The sequence below is a fragment of the Mustela putorius genome, unplaced genomic scaffold (genome assembly GCF_011764305.1).
Source record: "Mustela putorius furo isolate JIRA1106 unplaced genomic scaffold, ASM1176430v1.1 tig00003845_pilon_pilon_pilon, whole genome shotgun sequence".
Classification (NCBI taxonomy): Eukaryota; Metazoa; Chordata; class Mammalia; order Carnivora; family Mustelidae; genus Mustela; species Mustela putorius.
In genome coordinates, this window is record NW_025421998.1 from 21,911,076 (window position 1) to 21,926,201 (window position 15,126).

The 15,126-nt window shown below is 33.7% G+C and overlaps 1 protein-coding gene across 2 annotated transcripts in view; it reads left to right on the forward strand.

Annotated features, from left to right (window-relative positions):
- Nucleotides 1–15,126, forward strand: part of PTPN12 (protein tyrosine phosphatase non-receptor type 12) — a 92,499-nt gene that overhangs the window by 48,212 nt on the left and 29,161 nt on the right. For both annotated transcript variants that reach the window (XM_004739603.3, XM_004739602.3), the window contains exons 3-8: nucleotides 2,318–2,394; nucleotides 4,422–4,517; nucleotides 5,354–5,392; nucleotides 7,401–7,472; nucleotides 12,694–12,753; nucleotides 13,964–14,106. In XM_004739603.3, coding sequence (XP_004739660.1) covers nucleotides 2,318–2,394; nucleotides 4,422–4,517; nucleotides 5,354–5,392; nucleotides 7,401–7,472; nucleotides 12,694–12,753; nucleotides 13,964–14,106 — 487 coding nt within the window. The remainder of the gene's footprint in view (nucleotides 1–2,317; nucleotides 2,395–4,421; nucleotides 4,518–5,353; nucleotides 5,393–7,400; nucleotides 7,473–12,693; nucleotides 12,754–13,963; nucleotides 14,107–15,126) is intronic.

Consider the following 15,126-nt stretch of genomic DNA (forward strand, 5'->3'; position numbering starts at 1 on the left):
CTTAGGTCATGATCCCAGGGTCCTGGGATCAAGCCCCGCATCGGGCTCTCTTCTCAGTGGGGAGCCTGCTTCTTTCTCTCTCTCTGCCTGCTTCTCTGCCTACTTGTGATTTCTCTGTCAAATAAATAAATAAAATCTTAAAAGAAAAAAGAGTCATTGACAAATTAGTTATTCATTAGTTGACTTTTAAGGGTTTGCTAAAAAGTTTTATTCATGTCTGTTACTTTTTCTGTATTTTTCTACTCTAATTGCCTTTAATATTCATCATCCCTGGATTAGACAGGACCATAATATGATAATGGCATCTTATATATTAAATGCTGTGGTTCTTTCTAATCTAGATACTTGTGAATATTAGGCAGTCCTACTGCTTTAGGATTGTATAGGCTCAAAGTATCTCCCCCCAAATATTTATTACTACAAATGGAAAGATAGTAACTTTATAGTGGGAGACAACCAGGTAATACCATATTAACCAAGTATTCAGGATTAATATCACAAATAATATGAAATTGACATCATAAACCCCTTGGTATGTCTTTTCACTGAGAAGGACACGTCATCATTCCCTGGTATTCTTGCTAAAAATTCATAAACCTCATTCCAATCATGAAAAAAAAAATAAAAGCAACTTTTGTAGACTAGAACAGACTAAGGAGAAATAATAACTATATGTAATGTGGGATCCTGGAAAGACCAAAAAAATTTTTAAGAACACAAAGTGAAACAAAGCTATTTGCATTACTTATGACTAAAGACTGATTCTTTTTTTCATTTAAATTGGTAGAAAAACATAGACATAGGTAAAAATGTGTAAAGGATATAAAGAAGTAGTATATGGTAAAAGAAACCTCAATAATCAGTAACTATGAAAATGTGTGACCACTTGCATAGTTCAAGAGATACATGTCTAATTTTTTTTTTACTTTTAGAATGTCACCTATTAAAAAGTATAATATCCAGTCACTCTTACAAATGGCATTTGTATTGTGTAAGTTAGTATACAACTTTTAGAAGGCAAGTAGCATTTTTTCTGTTAGGAACTTAGGTTATACCACAGTGAAAGCAGATACATGTACCGCAGTGTTCAGTGTGGTAGATTTTAATAGGAAGAAATGGGCCATCAGAAATGTAGCTGGTTAAATAAATAACAAAACACCCATACAGTGGATTTTATGTAACATGTGAATAAGATAGACTTGTATTATATTAGCTCTAGGAAGAGTTCCAGGATATAGGATTAACTAAAAAGTGAAATAACAGAGAATGGGATGATTACATTTGCATAGTTTTCAAAGAATGTAGGTATATGCATAAAAATTACTTCTGGAAGGGGAAAAGAACATTAATAATGTCTTTATTGGGAAAGAGATACCTGGACTTCAAGGACAGGGAAAGATTACTTTTCATTTTATTCCTTTCTTTAATGTGTGCCTGGGTGGCTCAGTTGGTTAGGTATTTAACTTGATCTCAACTAAGGTCTTGGTCTCAGAGTTGTGAGTTCAAGCCCCACACAATCCTTTAAAATCTGATTTTAAAAAATCATATACATATTTTATTTGAAAAAATAAAACTGCAAATTTATAAAACTAATGAAATTTATATATGTATATTTTAAAGATTTTATTTATTTATTTGACAGGAAGAGAAATAGTGGGAGAGAGGACAAGCAGGGGGAGCAGCAGAGGGAGAGGGAAAATCAGGCCCCACCCTGAGCAAGGAACCCGATACAGGGTTTGATTCCAGGATCCTAGGATCATGACCCCACCTGTAGGCAGACGCCTAACCCTCTGAGCCACCCAGGCGCCCTTATATTTTTTTAACTTTTTGGTAAAGATATTTTTTACCTTAATTTGGTATTACCTAATAATATATATTATTGCCAAGTGCAGTATTTAGCACTTTTTATGCATCATCTTACTTCATTTGTTATAATTTACTCAATATTTGTAATTTCTTATGAAACTTGAAAGTTGCATTTCCTACTAAGGATTTTGGCAAATGAGCTTGTGCATTAGTGGTTAGTGTCCACTACCTCGTATGTTTGTTAAAAAACTGTAGCACTGGGCTCTTGTCTAGCCAATCTGGGATGATGCCCAGGAATTTGTATTTTAAAAGAGTTCCTGAGATTATTCTGATTATGGCTTTAAAACACAGCTTTACGTCAACCAATTTTTGTTTTTATAGACTTACTTTCTATAAATATGATGTCAGAAATTGTTCTTCAATGAAAATATTTTCAAGTTATATAGTTTATTAGAAAACACATGTTTACCAATAGGATGTAGTTTATGAAATCCTTTTTTTTCCCTTGTAGTTGATCACAGCCGAGTTAAGTTGACTTTAAAGACTCCTTCTCAAGATTCAGACTATATCAATGCAAATTTTATTAAGGTATGTATTAACTTCAAATGATGTTTCTCTGCCCCTACTTAATGTCCTCCTACATACTAGTTTTATTAAAGTTTTTTAAATTGCCTAAATATTATACCAGTTGCAAAGACAAAACAAAAAAATCACAGCCCCAACTCTGTGTGGTTTCCTTCCTTCCTTCTAACCTTATTCATAAAGAAAGAGTTTTGCTTAGTTTCATGATACTTGAGATTGCTTTCCATTTTTTTTCTTTTCTTTTTTTAACATTGAAGGCTTATAAACAGTTTACCATTTGATAAATCATCTTCTCCATTGTCCCTTTGGTTTATATACACAAATATACATACATGGTTATTCCTTGTTTTTGAGCTATATAGGTCATTTCCAGTTTTCTTGATGGTAGTATTGCAGTGAACCTTGTTATTCTTTTGAATAATTTCTTAGGATAAATTATTAGGGCTAGAATTACTGAGTAATACTGATATAAAATTATAGAATATAAATTCAGATTAAAACTTCTTGAAAATTGTCACTGTGTTCTAGTGACAAGCCAACTGAATACAAGATTAAATACAACATTTACGTAGATAACCATTTTTGAATACTCATATCGAAAGCAGTCAAGTTCTTGCATAGTAGTTACCAATAGACAGATTGAAATTGCTACTTGATTAAATAAAAACTACTTTGTTCCATTAGTTATTCTGGGTTTTTGAATGACAGTATAATTTCAGTTCTTTTATATATGGTATTTATAGATACTTTTAAAAAAATATTTTGTTGGGGGGCGCCTGGGTGGTTCAGGGGGTTAAAGCCTCTGCCTTCGGCTCGGGTCCTAGGATCAAGCCCCACATGGGGCTCTTTGCTTGGCAGGGAGCCTGCTTCCTCCTCTCTCTCTGCCTGCCTCTCTGCCTACTCTCTGTGAAATAAATAAAATCTTAAAAATAATTTTTTTGTTGGGGTGCCTGGGTGGCTCAGTCATTAGGCCTCTGTCTTTAGCTCGGGCCATGATCCCAGGGCCCTGGGATTGAGGCCTGCATCGGGCTTCCTGCTCAGTAGGAAGCCTGCTTCTCCCTCTCCCACTCCTCCTACTTGTGTTCCCTCTCTCTAGCTGTGTTTCTCTCTGTCAGATAAATAAATAAAATAAAATAAAAAATAAAAATATTTAGTTGACAGAAATATTACAAGTGGTACAACTTACATGGTAAAATTAATATTACCCATGGCAACATGAAACAGTCATGGTTTCATATAGCCCCCCACCAACAAAATCAATTTAATTAAAATTATGACAAAACCCAAAACTAAGAATAAGAAGTTCAACAAAAACTAATATGTAGGTGGTTTGCTGTTTCAGATGTTGTCAATGTTGGTATTCTTTTTATAAGGACATTGTTAAAAGTTCTAGTTTTGTGGGGCACCTGGCTGGCTCAGTCAATGAAGGATGCAGCTCTTGATTTCAGGGTTGTAAGTTTGAGTGCCGCATTGGGTATAAAGATTACTTAAATACAAAATCTTTAAAAACCAAAAAAAGCTCCAGTTTTTAATTCTACTTAGTAACACTGATCTATCATGTGATTTAATTATGTGCTAGTTTAGTATTTTAGACTGCTGTCTTATTTGCTATATTCCCAGGCTTGTTATTAGATATATATATATAGTAGACACCCCAAAAACCTTTTAAGTTGTGTAAATAATTGAAGGTAGCTATGGAATAATCTAGCTAAGAAAGAACTATTAGGTAGTTTTACTCTTATTTTTAGAATCAAAGCATGCTTTTTATGTTTCTGTCTAGTTAGCTTTGGTGAGTAGGTATTGGGGCTTTTTTTTTTGAAGCCAGGGAAATAATAATTTGTAAATTAGCAGAAGGCAGTTCAATTATCAATTCTGTGTGCCATTTCTAATAAATACACAAAAATAGTATATTATTTGGAAATGCTTAAGGTGAAAAGAGGAGTATTACTAATAAAATTTGAAACCTTAAAATTAGGTAAGGAAATACTTTTGGTAATTGTAATAAATATGAAATTTCCTTTTAACCATTTTAGGGTGTTTATGGGCCAAAAGCATATGTGGCAACCCAAGGACCTTTAGCAAATACAGTAATAGATTTTTGGAGGATGATATGGGAGTACAATGTCGTAGTAAGTAATTTACTTTTCATAATCTGTTTTGACAATTATTACATGTGATGACATAGGATGTTTTACTGAATAAGGGCTGAGAAGACTTTTTAGCTATAATGATGTGTTAATTATAACTTACGTTATACTAAAAAGACCAAAACTGAAGTCTAGGATGTTTCATTCGATTCTCACAAATTAGTTGAAATATTTTAAGGGGAGAGTATGATAATACTTTAAATCTTTTCATCAGTCAGTAACTGTTAAGATATCTACCAAGTTAGATGGATACAGGGATAGCTATGTGATAGAAAAAGAGTGAAGTGTTAATGGTAGAATATAGATGGTGGCTATATAGTATTTACTGTTAAGACTATTTCAACTTTGCTATATGTTTGAAACATTACATTATAAAATGTTGGGATAAAGAAGCAAATCTAATAACCTTCTTGTTTAAAGACAGTATTAAATGTATTCAGCCTTCAGATAATTTTATTAAATGTATTTAAAATATTTCATAGTGCTATTTGGGTAAATACCCTAAAAGTGATATTTTAATGTAGTTTCAAAAGTCAGAGGCCGTTCTATAAGGATCATAAAATTTAATTCAAATTAAATACATTATGATAATTGAAGCCAATTTAATTTGTTGCTATATAGTTATTCCTTGATTACAAGGTGTGATTTTGATCATTTCTTTAGTTCCTACTTTTAATATTAAAACTCCTTTTTTTGACAGGCTAGATATAATTACGCTCAGTAAAAAGTAATTCTTAGAATTCATATTTTATTTTAAAAGTAAAATTGTGTTTCATTGATACAGTCTTCATCTCATCCCATCTCTCATTTCTTTTTAGATCATTGTGATGGCCTGTCGAGAATTTGAGATGGGAAGGGTATGTATACCTATTAACACAAAATAATTGTGGAGGATTGTTTTTATCATTTCATTTCTAGGGATATATAGTTCCAGTCCTTTGTTATATTCTGAGCCCAAGTAGATACTTCTTTTTTGTGTTCTGTTACTGGTTTTACTTGATAAAAGAAACATGATCATCTCTAAAAACCACATAAGCTCTTTTTTTTTTATATTTCACAGGTATATTTTATGACACACTTAAAATAATAGATACTATATTAGTCTTTTGATGTTTAATGATTGTTGTAAGTAGAACACTTTGGACTGAAGTAGAGAGGTATTTTTAAAATAGGAATTAAATTGAGCAAATGAAAATGAGTTCCATAAAATAGTTTTGATTAATTATATCAGTTTATAGCTGGAATATTCTTATTTTTCTGAGAGTGCCATTACGTTTTTTTGTTTGTTCATACAAAAACAAAATTCCTTAATCTGAAATTTTTATCATTGGTATTTTTATACTCTGTGCAAGTAAAATTAGTTTTAAAACCGTTGTGATCTCCTGCAGCTTCAAGACCAACGAAGTTTTTAATTTTGGAGGTGCTAATATATTTACAGAGAATAGATATTAAATAAAACAAGTGTGTCTTCTATAAATGTGACACACACATCAGACTTAGAAACAAATTATGTGATGATTTCAATTTTCCTTATACTAATGTGGTAGATTAGTTAAAGTAAAGTTTTTTTAAATCTGTTTCACCTATCCCCTCACCCACCTCCCCTCTGGCAAAAAAGTTGTAAAAATTCTTGTTAAATTTTTTTCAGTAAAGAATATATTGCATAAAGCAAAGTAGCGCATCTTTTAGTTATGTGAGACATTGTAATATAAATCATTGGGAAACCTTATTTTTTAACTAATAATTTTTGTCATTCCTCATTAAATCCTTTATCAGTAGTAGAAGTATTACATAATATTGGATAGAAAATTAACAGTCTAAGATTAGAAAATATATAAGCCAGTAAATTAGGTTATCTGTTTAAGAATTGACAGGATGTACTTCAGTACCAGTATTAGTAATTGTTTGTATTAGAAAATTTAAATTTCACTCTCCTACTGTTTTTTTGTTACTCTTAAGGTTTAGGATTCATTTCTTCTTTCATTCTGTTAATATTTGCCACTTGTATTTCAGTAGTAATATTTGATGAAAATAGGTCATATTGAGTACAGAATTTTTGAAGCTAAAGATTTTGTGATCATAGTATTTTGTTAGTAATAAATTGTCAGTGAATTAGGACCTACGAATTTATTTGATAAGCTTGACTTTGATTTTGACCTAGAATAAGACCTAATGGAAAGAACATGAGTAATGAAATCAAATAAACCTACACTTTAATAGCATTTTCACCTTGGTGCTTTAGTTTCCTCGTCTCTGAAATGACTGTGATAATATGACTATAGATTATTCAATGTATGAATTTAGCACATAGTTTTTGGTGTCAATTGTTTATTAGTTTATACTTGGAATGTAAATACCAGTATATTCCTTACTTAGTTACAACTTGGGAAATTTTTCTTATAGCAAGTAGAGTTTTCTTTTCTGCTATCCCACAGGTTTTATACCTAATGGGAATTCAGCTAGATGTTATAAAGGTTGTCATTTTACAAGCATTGAAACTTGCGTGGCAACCTTTATACTAAACAGACTTCCTTGTACCAGGCACTTTGTTTTTTTAAAGTAGTGTTTCTTTTCTAGAGGAGGATCTTTGGAATCTACTCTGTTGACCAAGCAGATAGCAGTGAACAGCTTAGACATTTATATTAATAAAGTTCTTATGAGTAATCTTGGAAAGCAAATAGTAGCTTACCTTTAAGAACAGTTGGGTAAGTCTAAGCTCTTCTAACAATTTGCCTACCTATGTCAGTTTTTCTGTTTTCTGGGAAGAGCAACAAGCTGAACACTAGGGCACAAAATATTTATAGAAGTTCAGGAAAAACTACCATATGGATTACCTACAGGCTTTTTTTTTTTTTTGTACAACAGAAAAAATGTGAACGCTATTGGCCTTTGTATGGAGAAGAACCTATAACGTTTGCACCATTTAAAATTTCTTGTGTAAGTACTCAGTTATGTATATATTATTCAGAAAATGGAGATGGTAGGGGCACCTGGGTGGCTCAGTGGGTTAAACCTCTGCCTTTGGCTCAGATCATGGTCATGGTCTCAGGGTCCTGGGATCAAGCCCCGCATTGGGCTGTCTGCTCAGCAGGGAGCCTGCTTCCCCCTCTCTCTTTGCCTACTGCCCTGCCTACTTGTGATCTCTCGGTCTGTCAAATAAACAAAATCTTAAAAAAAAAAAAAGAAAAATTGGGATGCTAGACTGATAAATGATTATAATATGGTATGAGGCCAGTTTTATATAAGCCAAGCATTCAGTATTTCCATGTACACTTAATTATAACAAATATATATTAATAATAATGTTTGTTTTTGGCGGTGTCTGGGTGGCTCAGTCAGTTAGTAGCCAACTCTTGAATTTGGCCCCGTGTCATAATTTCAGGATCTTGGGATTGAGCCCCAGGTCAGGCTTCATGCTGGGCAGGGAGTCTGCTTAAGAATTCTCTGTCTCGGGACGCCTGGGTGGCTCAGTTGGTTAAGCAGCTGCCTTTGGCTCAGGTCATGATCCCAGCGTCCTGGGATCGAGTCCCACATCGGGCTCCTTGCTCAGCAGGGAGCCTGCTTCTCCCTCTGCCTCTGCCTGCCATTCTGTCTGCCTGTGCTTGCTCTCTCCCCCTCTCTCTCTCTGATAAAGAAATAAAATCCTTAAAAAAAAAAAAAGAATTCTCTGTCTCCCTCTCCTGCCCCTCCTCCTGGTCTCTCTTAAATATATAAGTCTTCAAAAAAATAAAAGTATTTGTTTTTATACTGGTTTTATCTTTTTTTTTTTTTTTAAAGATTTTATTTATTTATTTGACAGAGAGAGATCACAAGTAGGCAGAGAGGCAGGCAGAGAGAAGGAGGAAGCAGGCTCCCTGCCGAGCAGAGAGCCCAATTCGGGACTCAATCCCAGGGCCCTGAGATCATGACCTGAGCCGAAGGCAGCGGCTTAACCCACTGAGCCACCCAGGCACCCTATACTGCTTTTAAATTTAAAAGTTTTGAAAATTACTTCATAAATGTGTAATTTCCTTTTACTTTATTGTGTTAATTTGCTGTTAGTCTTTGTATATAAGTCGATAATAAATTTTTATGTATATAAAGTGAAAATAGGGTAACCTAGCTATGCTTTGAGTGATCTATTTGGAAATTGGTATTAAAGTTGAGGTATCTGGCTGGCTCAATCAGTGAAGCATGTGACTTTTAATCTCAAGGTAATTGACATAAAATTTCAAGCTGAAATGGGAAAGACCTTTGATGACTAAAGTTTAGTGTATCATGTTAATCTTTCATGTTTGTTATGCTATCCAGAATTTTTGTAATTATATACAAAGATGGTTTTGAGAACTGCTGTCCGAGGAGTAAAGATTGATCTTATATGGCAGATAATTAATTATGAAACTTAAAATATACACCTATTTAATAAGCTCTGGAAATGAGCTAAATTTAAGTTCTAAAACTAACACAGCTGAAAACTGAGAAAATGAATTAGTAAACAAAAATAATGAAGGAAAAGCAAAAAAGAGAAACACAAGTGAGCTTCAGAATAGAACCAGCAATTTGCTTTTAGTATTATACCCAATGGCATCTATCTTAATCACCTGAAAGAAATATGTTGTCTTGCTTACTCAAACTCAAAATTTATGACAATATAAATGAAAATTAAATAACTTCCCTGTATTAGGGTTTTCTAGAGAAATAGAACCAGTAAGAGAAGCATATATATATATAAAGAGAAAATATTTATTATAAGGAATTGGCTGATAGGATCATGGAGGCTGGTAAGTCCAACGTCCGCAGGGTGGTCAACCGAACTGGAGACCCAGGAAAGTTGATGCTTTAGTTTAAGTCTGAAGACCAGTAACCCGAAACTGGGAGAGCTATTGGGGTAGTGGTTCTGGTCCAAAGGCAGGCAGACTAGAGACCCAGAAAGACTAATACTCATTTCCAGTTTAAAGACAGTCTGTGTAGGACCAGGAAGAGCCAGTGTTGCCATTGAAAGTAGTATATTGGAGAATTCTCTCATCTGGGCAAGACTGGTCCTTTTATTCTTTCTGTCAGGCCCTAATTGATTGGATTAAGGCCACCCCCTATAGAGGCAGTCTGCTCTACTCAAAAGTCCACTGATTTAAATCCTTTTTTTTTTTTTTTAAGATTTTATTTATTTATTTGACAGAGATCACAAATAGGCAGAGAGGCAAGCAGACAGAGAGAGAGGAGGAAGCAGGCTCCCCGCCAAGCAGAGAGCCCGATGCGGGACTCAATCCCAGGACCCTGAGATCATGACCCGAGCCGAAGGCAGAGGCTTAACCCACTGAGCCACCCAGACGCCCCCATTGATTTAAATCTTAATCTCACCCCAAAACACATTCACAGGAACATGAAGAATTGCCTGGATTTAATAAGTAGCCAGTATTCTGAAGTCCTGGTTAGAATTAACTGTGGGTTAAACATAAAATTTTAAAAACCTGTTGCGTTTCCTGTTAGTTGGAATGGATAAAAATAATACATACCACATTGTGTATTTCTGTGAGGCAACACCTCCTTCCTCAGCAATCTATAAAGTATTCTACAATGTCAAGTTCCTGGACAGTTCAGGAAACCTATTTTCTGTGCAATATAGTTGTATTGAACATTTGTAAGTTTAAATATAACAAGACATCTACTAAATGTTAAATTTCAACTGAAAACAAATGCTGCTTAACATTCAACAACTAAATGAGTTGAAATTTCCGAAGTGTTGGGGTTCAAGAATAGTAAACAACATTTAAAATAATGACTAGAGGAAAGAAAGAAATAGATTATCATTTGGAAAAACTTGAAATGACTTTTTTGGGTGATTTCTTAAATTGAACTAAAAGATAATTTGAAAAGGCCCTGTGAGAGGTTTGATTTGATTAGCAGTAGCCTTGACTTACCAATATTGGATTGAGCCATTCTAATGAAGCAATTCTTATTCTTAAGTTCTAAATTCTTAGAAGATTTCAAATGGAAAGTAATTTGTATGTCTTTTTTTTTTTTTTAAGATTTTTATTTATTATCTGACAGAGAGAGAGAGAGATCACAAGTAGGCAGAGAGAGAGGTAGAAGCATGCTCCCTGCCAAGCAGAGAGCCCAATACGGAACTCGATCCCAGGACCCTGAGATCATGGCCTGAGCTGAAGGCAGAGGCTTAACCCACTGAGCCATCCAGGCGTCCCGTAATTTGTATGTCTTATGGCTGTTTCCAACAACTCAGGATTTGTTATCACTGATGTAAACAAAAATCAAGTGTATAGGGACACCTGGGTGGCTCATTCGATTAAGTGTCTGACTCTCGGTTTTAGCTCAGGTCATGGTCTCAGGGTGGTAGCAGCGAACCCCAAGTTGGCCTCCCACACTCAGTGGGGAGTCTGTTTGGAATTCTCTCTCTTCTCCCTCTCCACCTGCATATTCTCTCTCTCTCTGAAATAAATAAATCTAAAAAATTTTTTAGGTTTTTTTTTTTTTTTTAGATTTATTTATTTGACACAGAGAGAGATCACAGGTAGGCAGAGAGACAGGCAGAGGGAGAAGGGCAAGCAGGCTCCCCACTGAGCAGAGAGCCCAATGTGAGGCTCGATCCCAGGACCCTGAGATCATGACCTGACCTGAAGGTAGAGGCTTAACTCATTGAGCCACCCAGGTGCCCCCCCAAAATTTAGTTTATAATTAGAAAGCAGGTTGGTGGTAATGACCATAATAAGTGACTTGACTACTTGACATTCAGTTTTTGAGACTGAGAAAAGACAGTATCAGAAGCTGTCTTGGTTTGGGGATGAGAAAGAGGGTAAAGTATTGATGGGAGAGGGAGGACTACCTAGGAGGAACTCAGTCACATGTTGCTGCATGTAACCACTTAGACCAGATGTTGACACACTATGCATAGGTCAGTGTAACCTGCTGCTTGTTTTGTAGATATTTAATAGAATACAACCATGTCCATTAATTTATATATTTGCTTATCACAATAGCAAAGTTTAGTAGACAAAGACTTTATGGTCCACATTGCCAAAAATATTTGCTATATAGCCCTTCTTAGGAAGAAAAAGTTAAGTGTAGGGGCTCCTGGCTGGCTCAGTTGGTGGAGTATGCAACTTTTTGATTTTTAGGATTATAAATTCAAACCCCACATTGGGTGTAGAGATTACTTAAAAAATAATAATAAAATCAAATATTTTTAAAAAAGAAAAATTTTGGGATCAATGTTTTCACCTATACTCGTTTTTTTTTGTTGTTGAAAGTAAAAACATAAACTTTCTCTTAATGTTATTTGAAAAGTTCAAAATGAACTGCTGTGACTTAAAAAATTAAAGCAGGAATATTATTGAATATTCTTTTTATTAAAAAACACCATATCCTATTCTTGACAGTCACTGCCCTAGATTATATGTGGTTTTATTTACAAAGCAGAAAGAATAGTTTCCTAAGGGACAAATATACAGTGGCTTTATTCTGATACTTTGACAAATGATAGTAAGAGACTTTTAAAGTGGTTATATTGTCATCAACCAAAATAGTAATTTGAAATTTTATGAGCGCATATTCTTCCTTCCCAAGTCTACATCCAGTGAACTGAGAGGTGAGCGTCAGGTAGGGTAAATCAAGCTTTAGGGAAAGATAAAAGAGTTGAAGGTGGTAGTGGGTACTGAACATTGTATATTTTGTATTATTTCTGTTACATAATTCTGGGAATGACTGTAACTTTGCAACCATGCATGACAGACTCCTGGTTAAGTAATTGGTTAACAGACACTTCTGGATTTTTGTTTTTAAACTGTAAGTAGAACTTAGATAAACAGCTTGGTGACTTTTAGAATGATTTTTATTTGTTTTGGACAGAGAGAGCATGGGGTGGGAGGGGAGGGCAGAGGGAAAGAGAGAATCTTACACCCAGCTCTACACCCAGCCCACAGTCTGTTGCAGGTCTTGATTTCACAACTCTTGAGATCATGACTTGAGCCAAAATCAAGAGTCTGATGCTTAACTGACTGAGCCACCCAGGTGCCCTAGAATGGTTGTTTTTGTAATGGCCAGATATACCTGGAGTTTTAATGGTTAATTTTATATTGTGGGTTTTGAATACAAGGTTATTTGTTTTGGTGTGTTTGTCTTTGTTTCAGTGTTCTCACTGACTCACAAGTGTTTTCCTTTATTTTAGGAAGCTGAGCAAGCAAGAACAGACTACTTCATTAGGACACTCTTACTTGAATTTCAAAATGTAAGTATTTTCCATTTAGAGATGGTTTCTAAGGATAGTTTTTAAAGAGAAGACATATAAATTGTATGCCATCTTATCTTGCATAGTTAAGGAAGTTTGTTAATTATTTCTCTTACGTAAGATAATAAAGAAGAAAATCAGAGTATAGTGTTTTATTATTTTTAGCTGTTAGCTTATCCAATTAGATAAAGTAATATAAATTTTAACTTTTAAAACAATTTTCCTAAATTAAATTTACTATACTTGGAATATTTGGTTCTTTGCTGCAAATATTTTTCCTCTATTACAGTTAGCAGATTATAGCATTGTTTACAAAATTATTACCCACTTTTGCTAGTTTACAACTTTTTTAGAAACAAACCACCATCAAAGCTAAGTTTTCATTTAGATATATATTTTTCTTATTTGAGGCCTTTGGCTTCAGTGTGTCAGATCAATATAAAAATGTTAATTTTCTAGGAAGAAATCAAAGAAAATCTGATGGACATTAGAGAATGCTATTGGCTTCTCCCTCGATCTCTGTATTTTTATTTTAATTTTTGAAAGCATTATGAAAAATTAAACATAGCCATCAAGTGCATCAGTCTTCCTCAACTATTATTTTCGTAAACAAATTTATACCTCCTACCTTCTGGTTTACAAGTAGACATGGTTCCAGCACTCCATACTTTGAGACATACGTTGATCTAAAATAAGGAAATGGATTGGGGTTAGACATGTTAGTTTCTAATTTTCTTTTTCAGTTTAAACATTCTGTTAGTCCTCTATTTACAATAGATTTGAATACAAGTCTATATTGCTCAAACATGTACTGTGAATTACTTAAAGAATATGCATAGTGTAAGGGTTAAAGTGCATACTCTGGAGATGCCTGGGTTCAGATCCCGCATTTGTCACTTGATGTGAAACATTAGGCAAGTTATTTAATCTTTCTGTCTTGATTTCCTTACCTATAAAATGTGGATAGTATTAACAGTACCTTCCTCATACAATCATGTAGAGAATAAATAATTTTTATATGTGAAGGCCTTATATAAATACTTGGTATATGAGAGTCAATAAATGTAGTTATCATTTCTTTTTTTAAAGCATTGTTAAATACCACATAAATATCTTATAAATGACAGTCAAGTGAGATGTGTGGCTTTTCTGTGTGCTTTAAAATGTGTAATATCTTTTTATAACTGCTGAATTTCTGTTATTCTTGAAGGAATCGCGTAGGCTATATCAATTTCATTATGTGAACTGGCCAGACCATGATGTTCCCACATCATTTGATTCTATTCTGGACATGATAAGCTTAATGAGGAAATACCAAGAACATGAAGATGTGCCTATTTGTATTCATTGCAGGTACAAAAGAATTTTCTAAATATTTAAATACTTTGAAATATAAGTGGCATTATTAATATGGGTGATGTTTGATATTTTAAAACCTAATTTATAGAATTGCCAAGTGAGATAGGTCATTATATTGGTTTCCAAATAGTAAAACCTATCTGAATCCTGAGGCAGTTTTTAATTTTTAATTTACATTATATTTCTTCTAAAAGACTTAGAAATATAGTACATGTTTCAGAAAACTGCTATCAGTTTCTTTAAGTGACTTGTATCTGCATTCACATTTGCTATAGAGAGTGAATGAAATTTCTGAGACTCAGAAATTAACTGGTTAAAGAGTTCAGAGATTTTTTTAATGGAGACAGAATACCAAAGATAGTTTTTCTTATCCAGTAGGTCTGATTGTAATGCTTATTCGTGATTGGAAAGGCTGCTATTTATTTATGGGCCAAAAAGGTGACATGCTGATGGACATGTGGTAATCAGTTGACAACTTGGTTAATTAAAAAATATTTTTCTATAGTTAATTCAGTGGTTAGTTGACGATTTAATTAAGTAGTTGACTGTTTTAAGAAGAGAAAAATCTAATTATAGAAATTGCTTTGACTTGACTTCTTCACAGATTCATCACAATCATTTTTTGTTCTGTGTTGCCCAGTGTACATAGTTCATAAATCCAATTTGATAGGAAGGTTTTCATTTAAAAAATGAAGTAGACCATTTAATATTTTTAAATAGCCCAAAATAGTATTTTAACTGTAGTGACTTAGAAAACACATACATAAAAGGAAGAAGTCACAATTCCAGTAGAGGTGCTCATTGTTAAAATTTCAGTATATGTCCTTCAGTTTGTGTCCACACAGTGTATGCGTGCTTAGTATTTAAAGAATGTTTCCCCACGTAATATAATTGTGTACATTTTTTCCCTAAATCATGTAACTGTCCTTTCTGCAATGAATTATGACTACCCTATATTTTATATTTAACTTTCATTCCTTGGCATTTACTACCCCTCCCCATCCTTTTTCATCT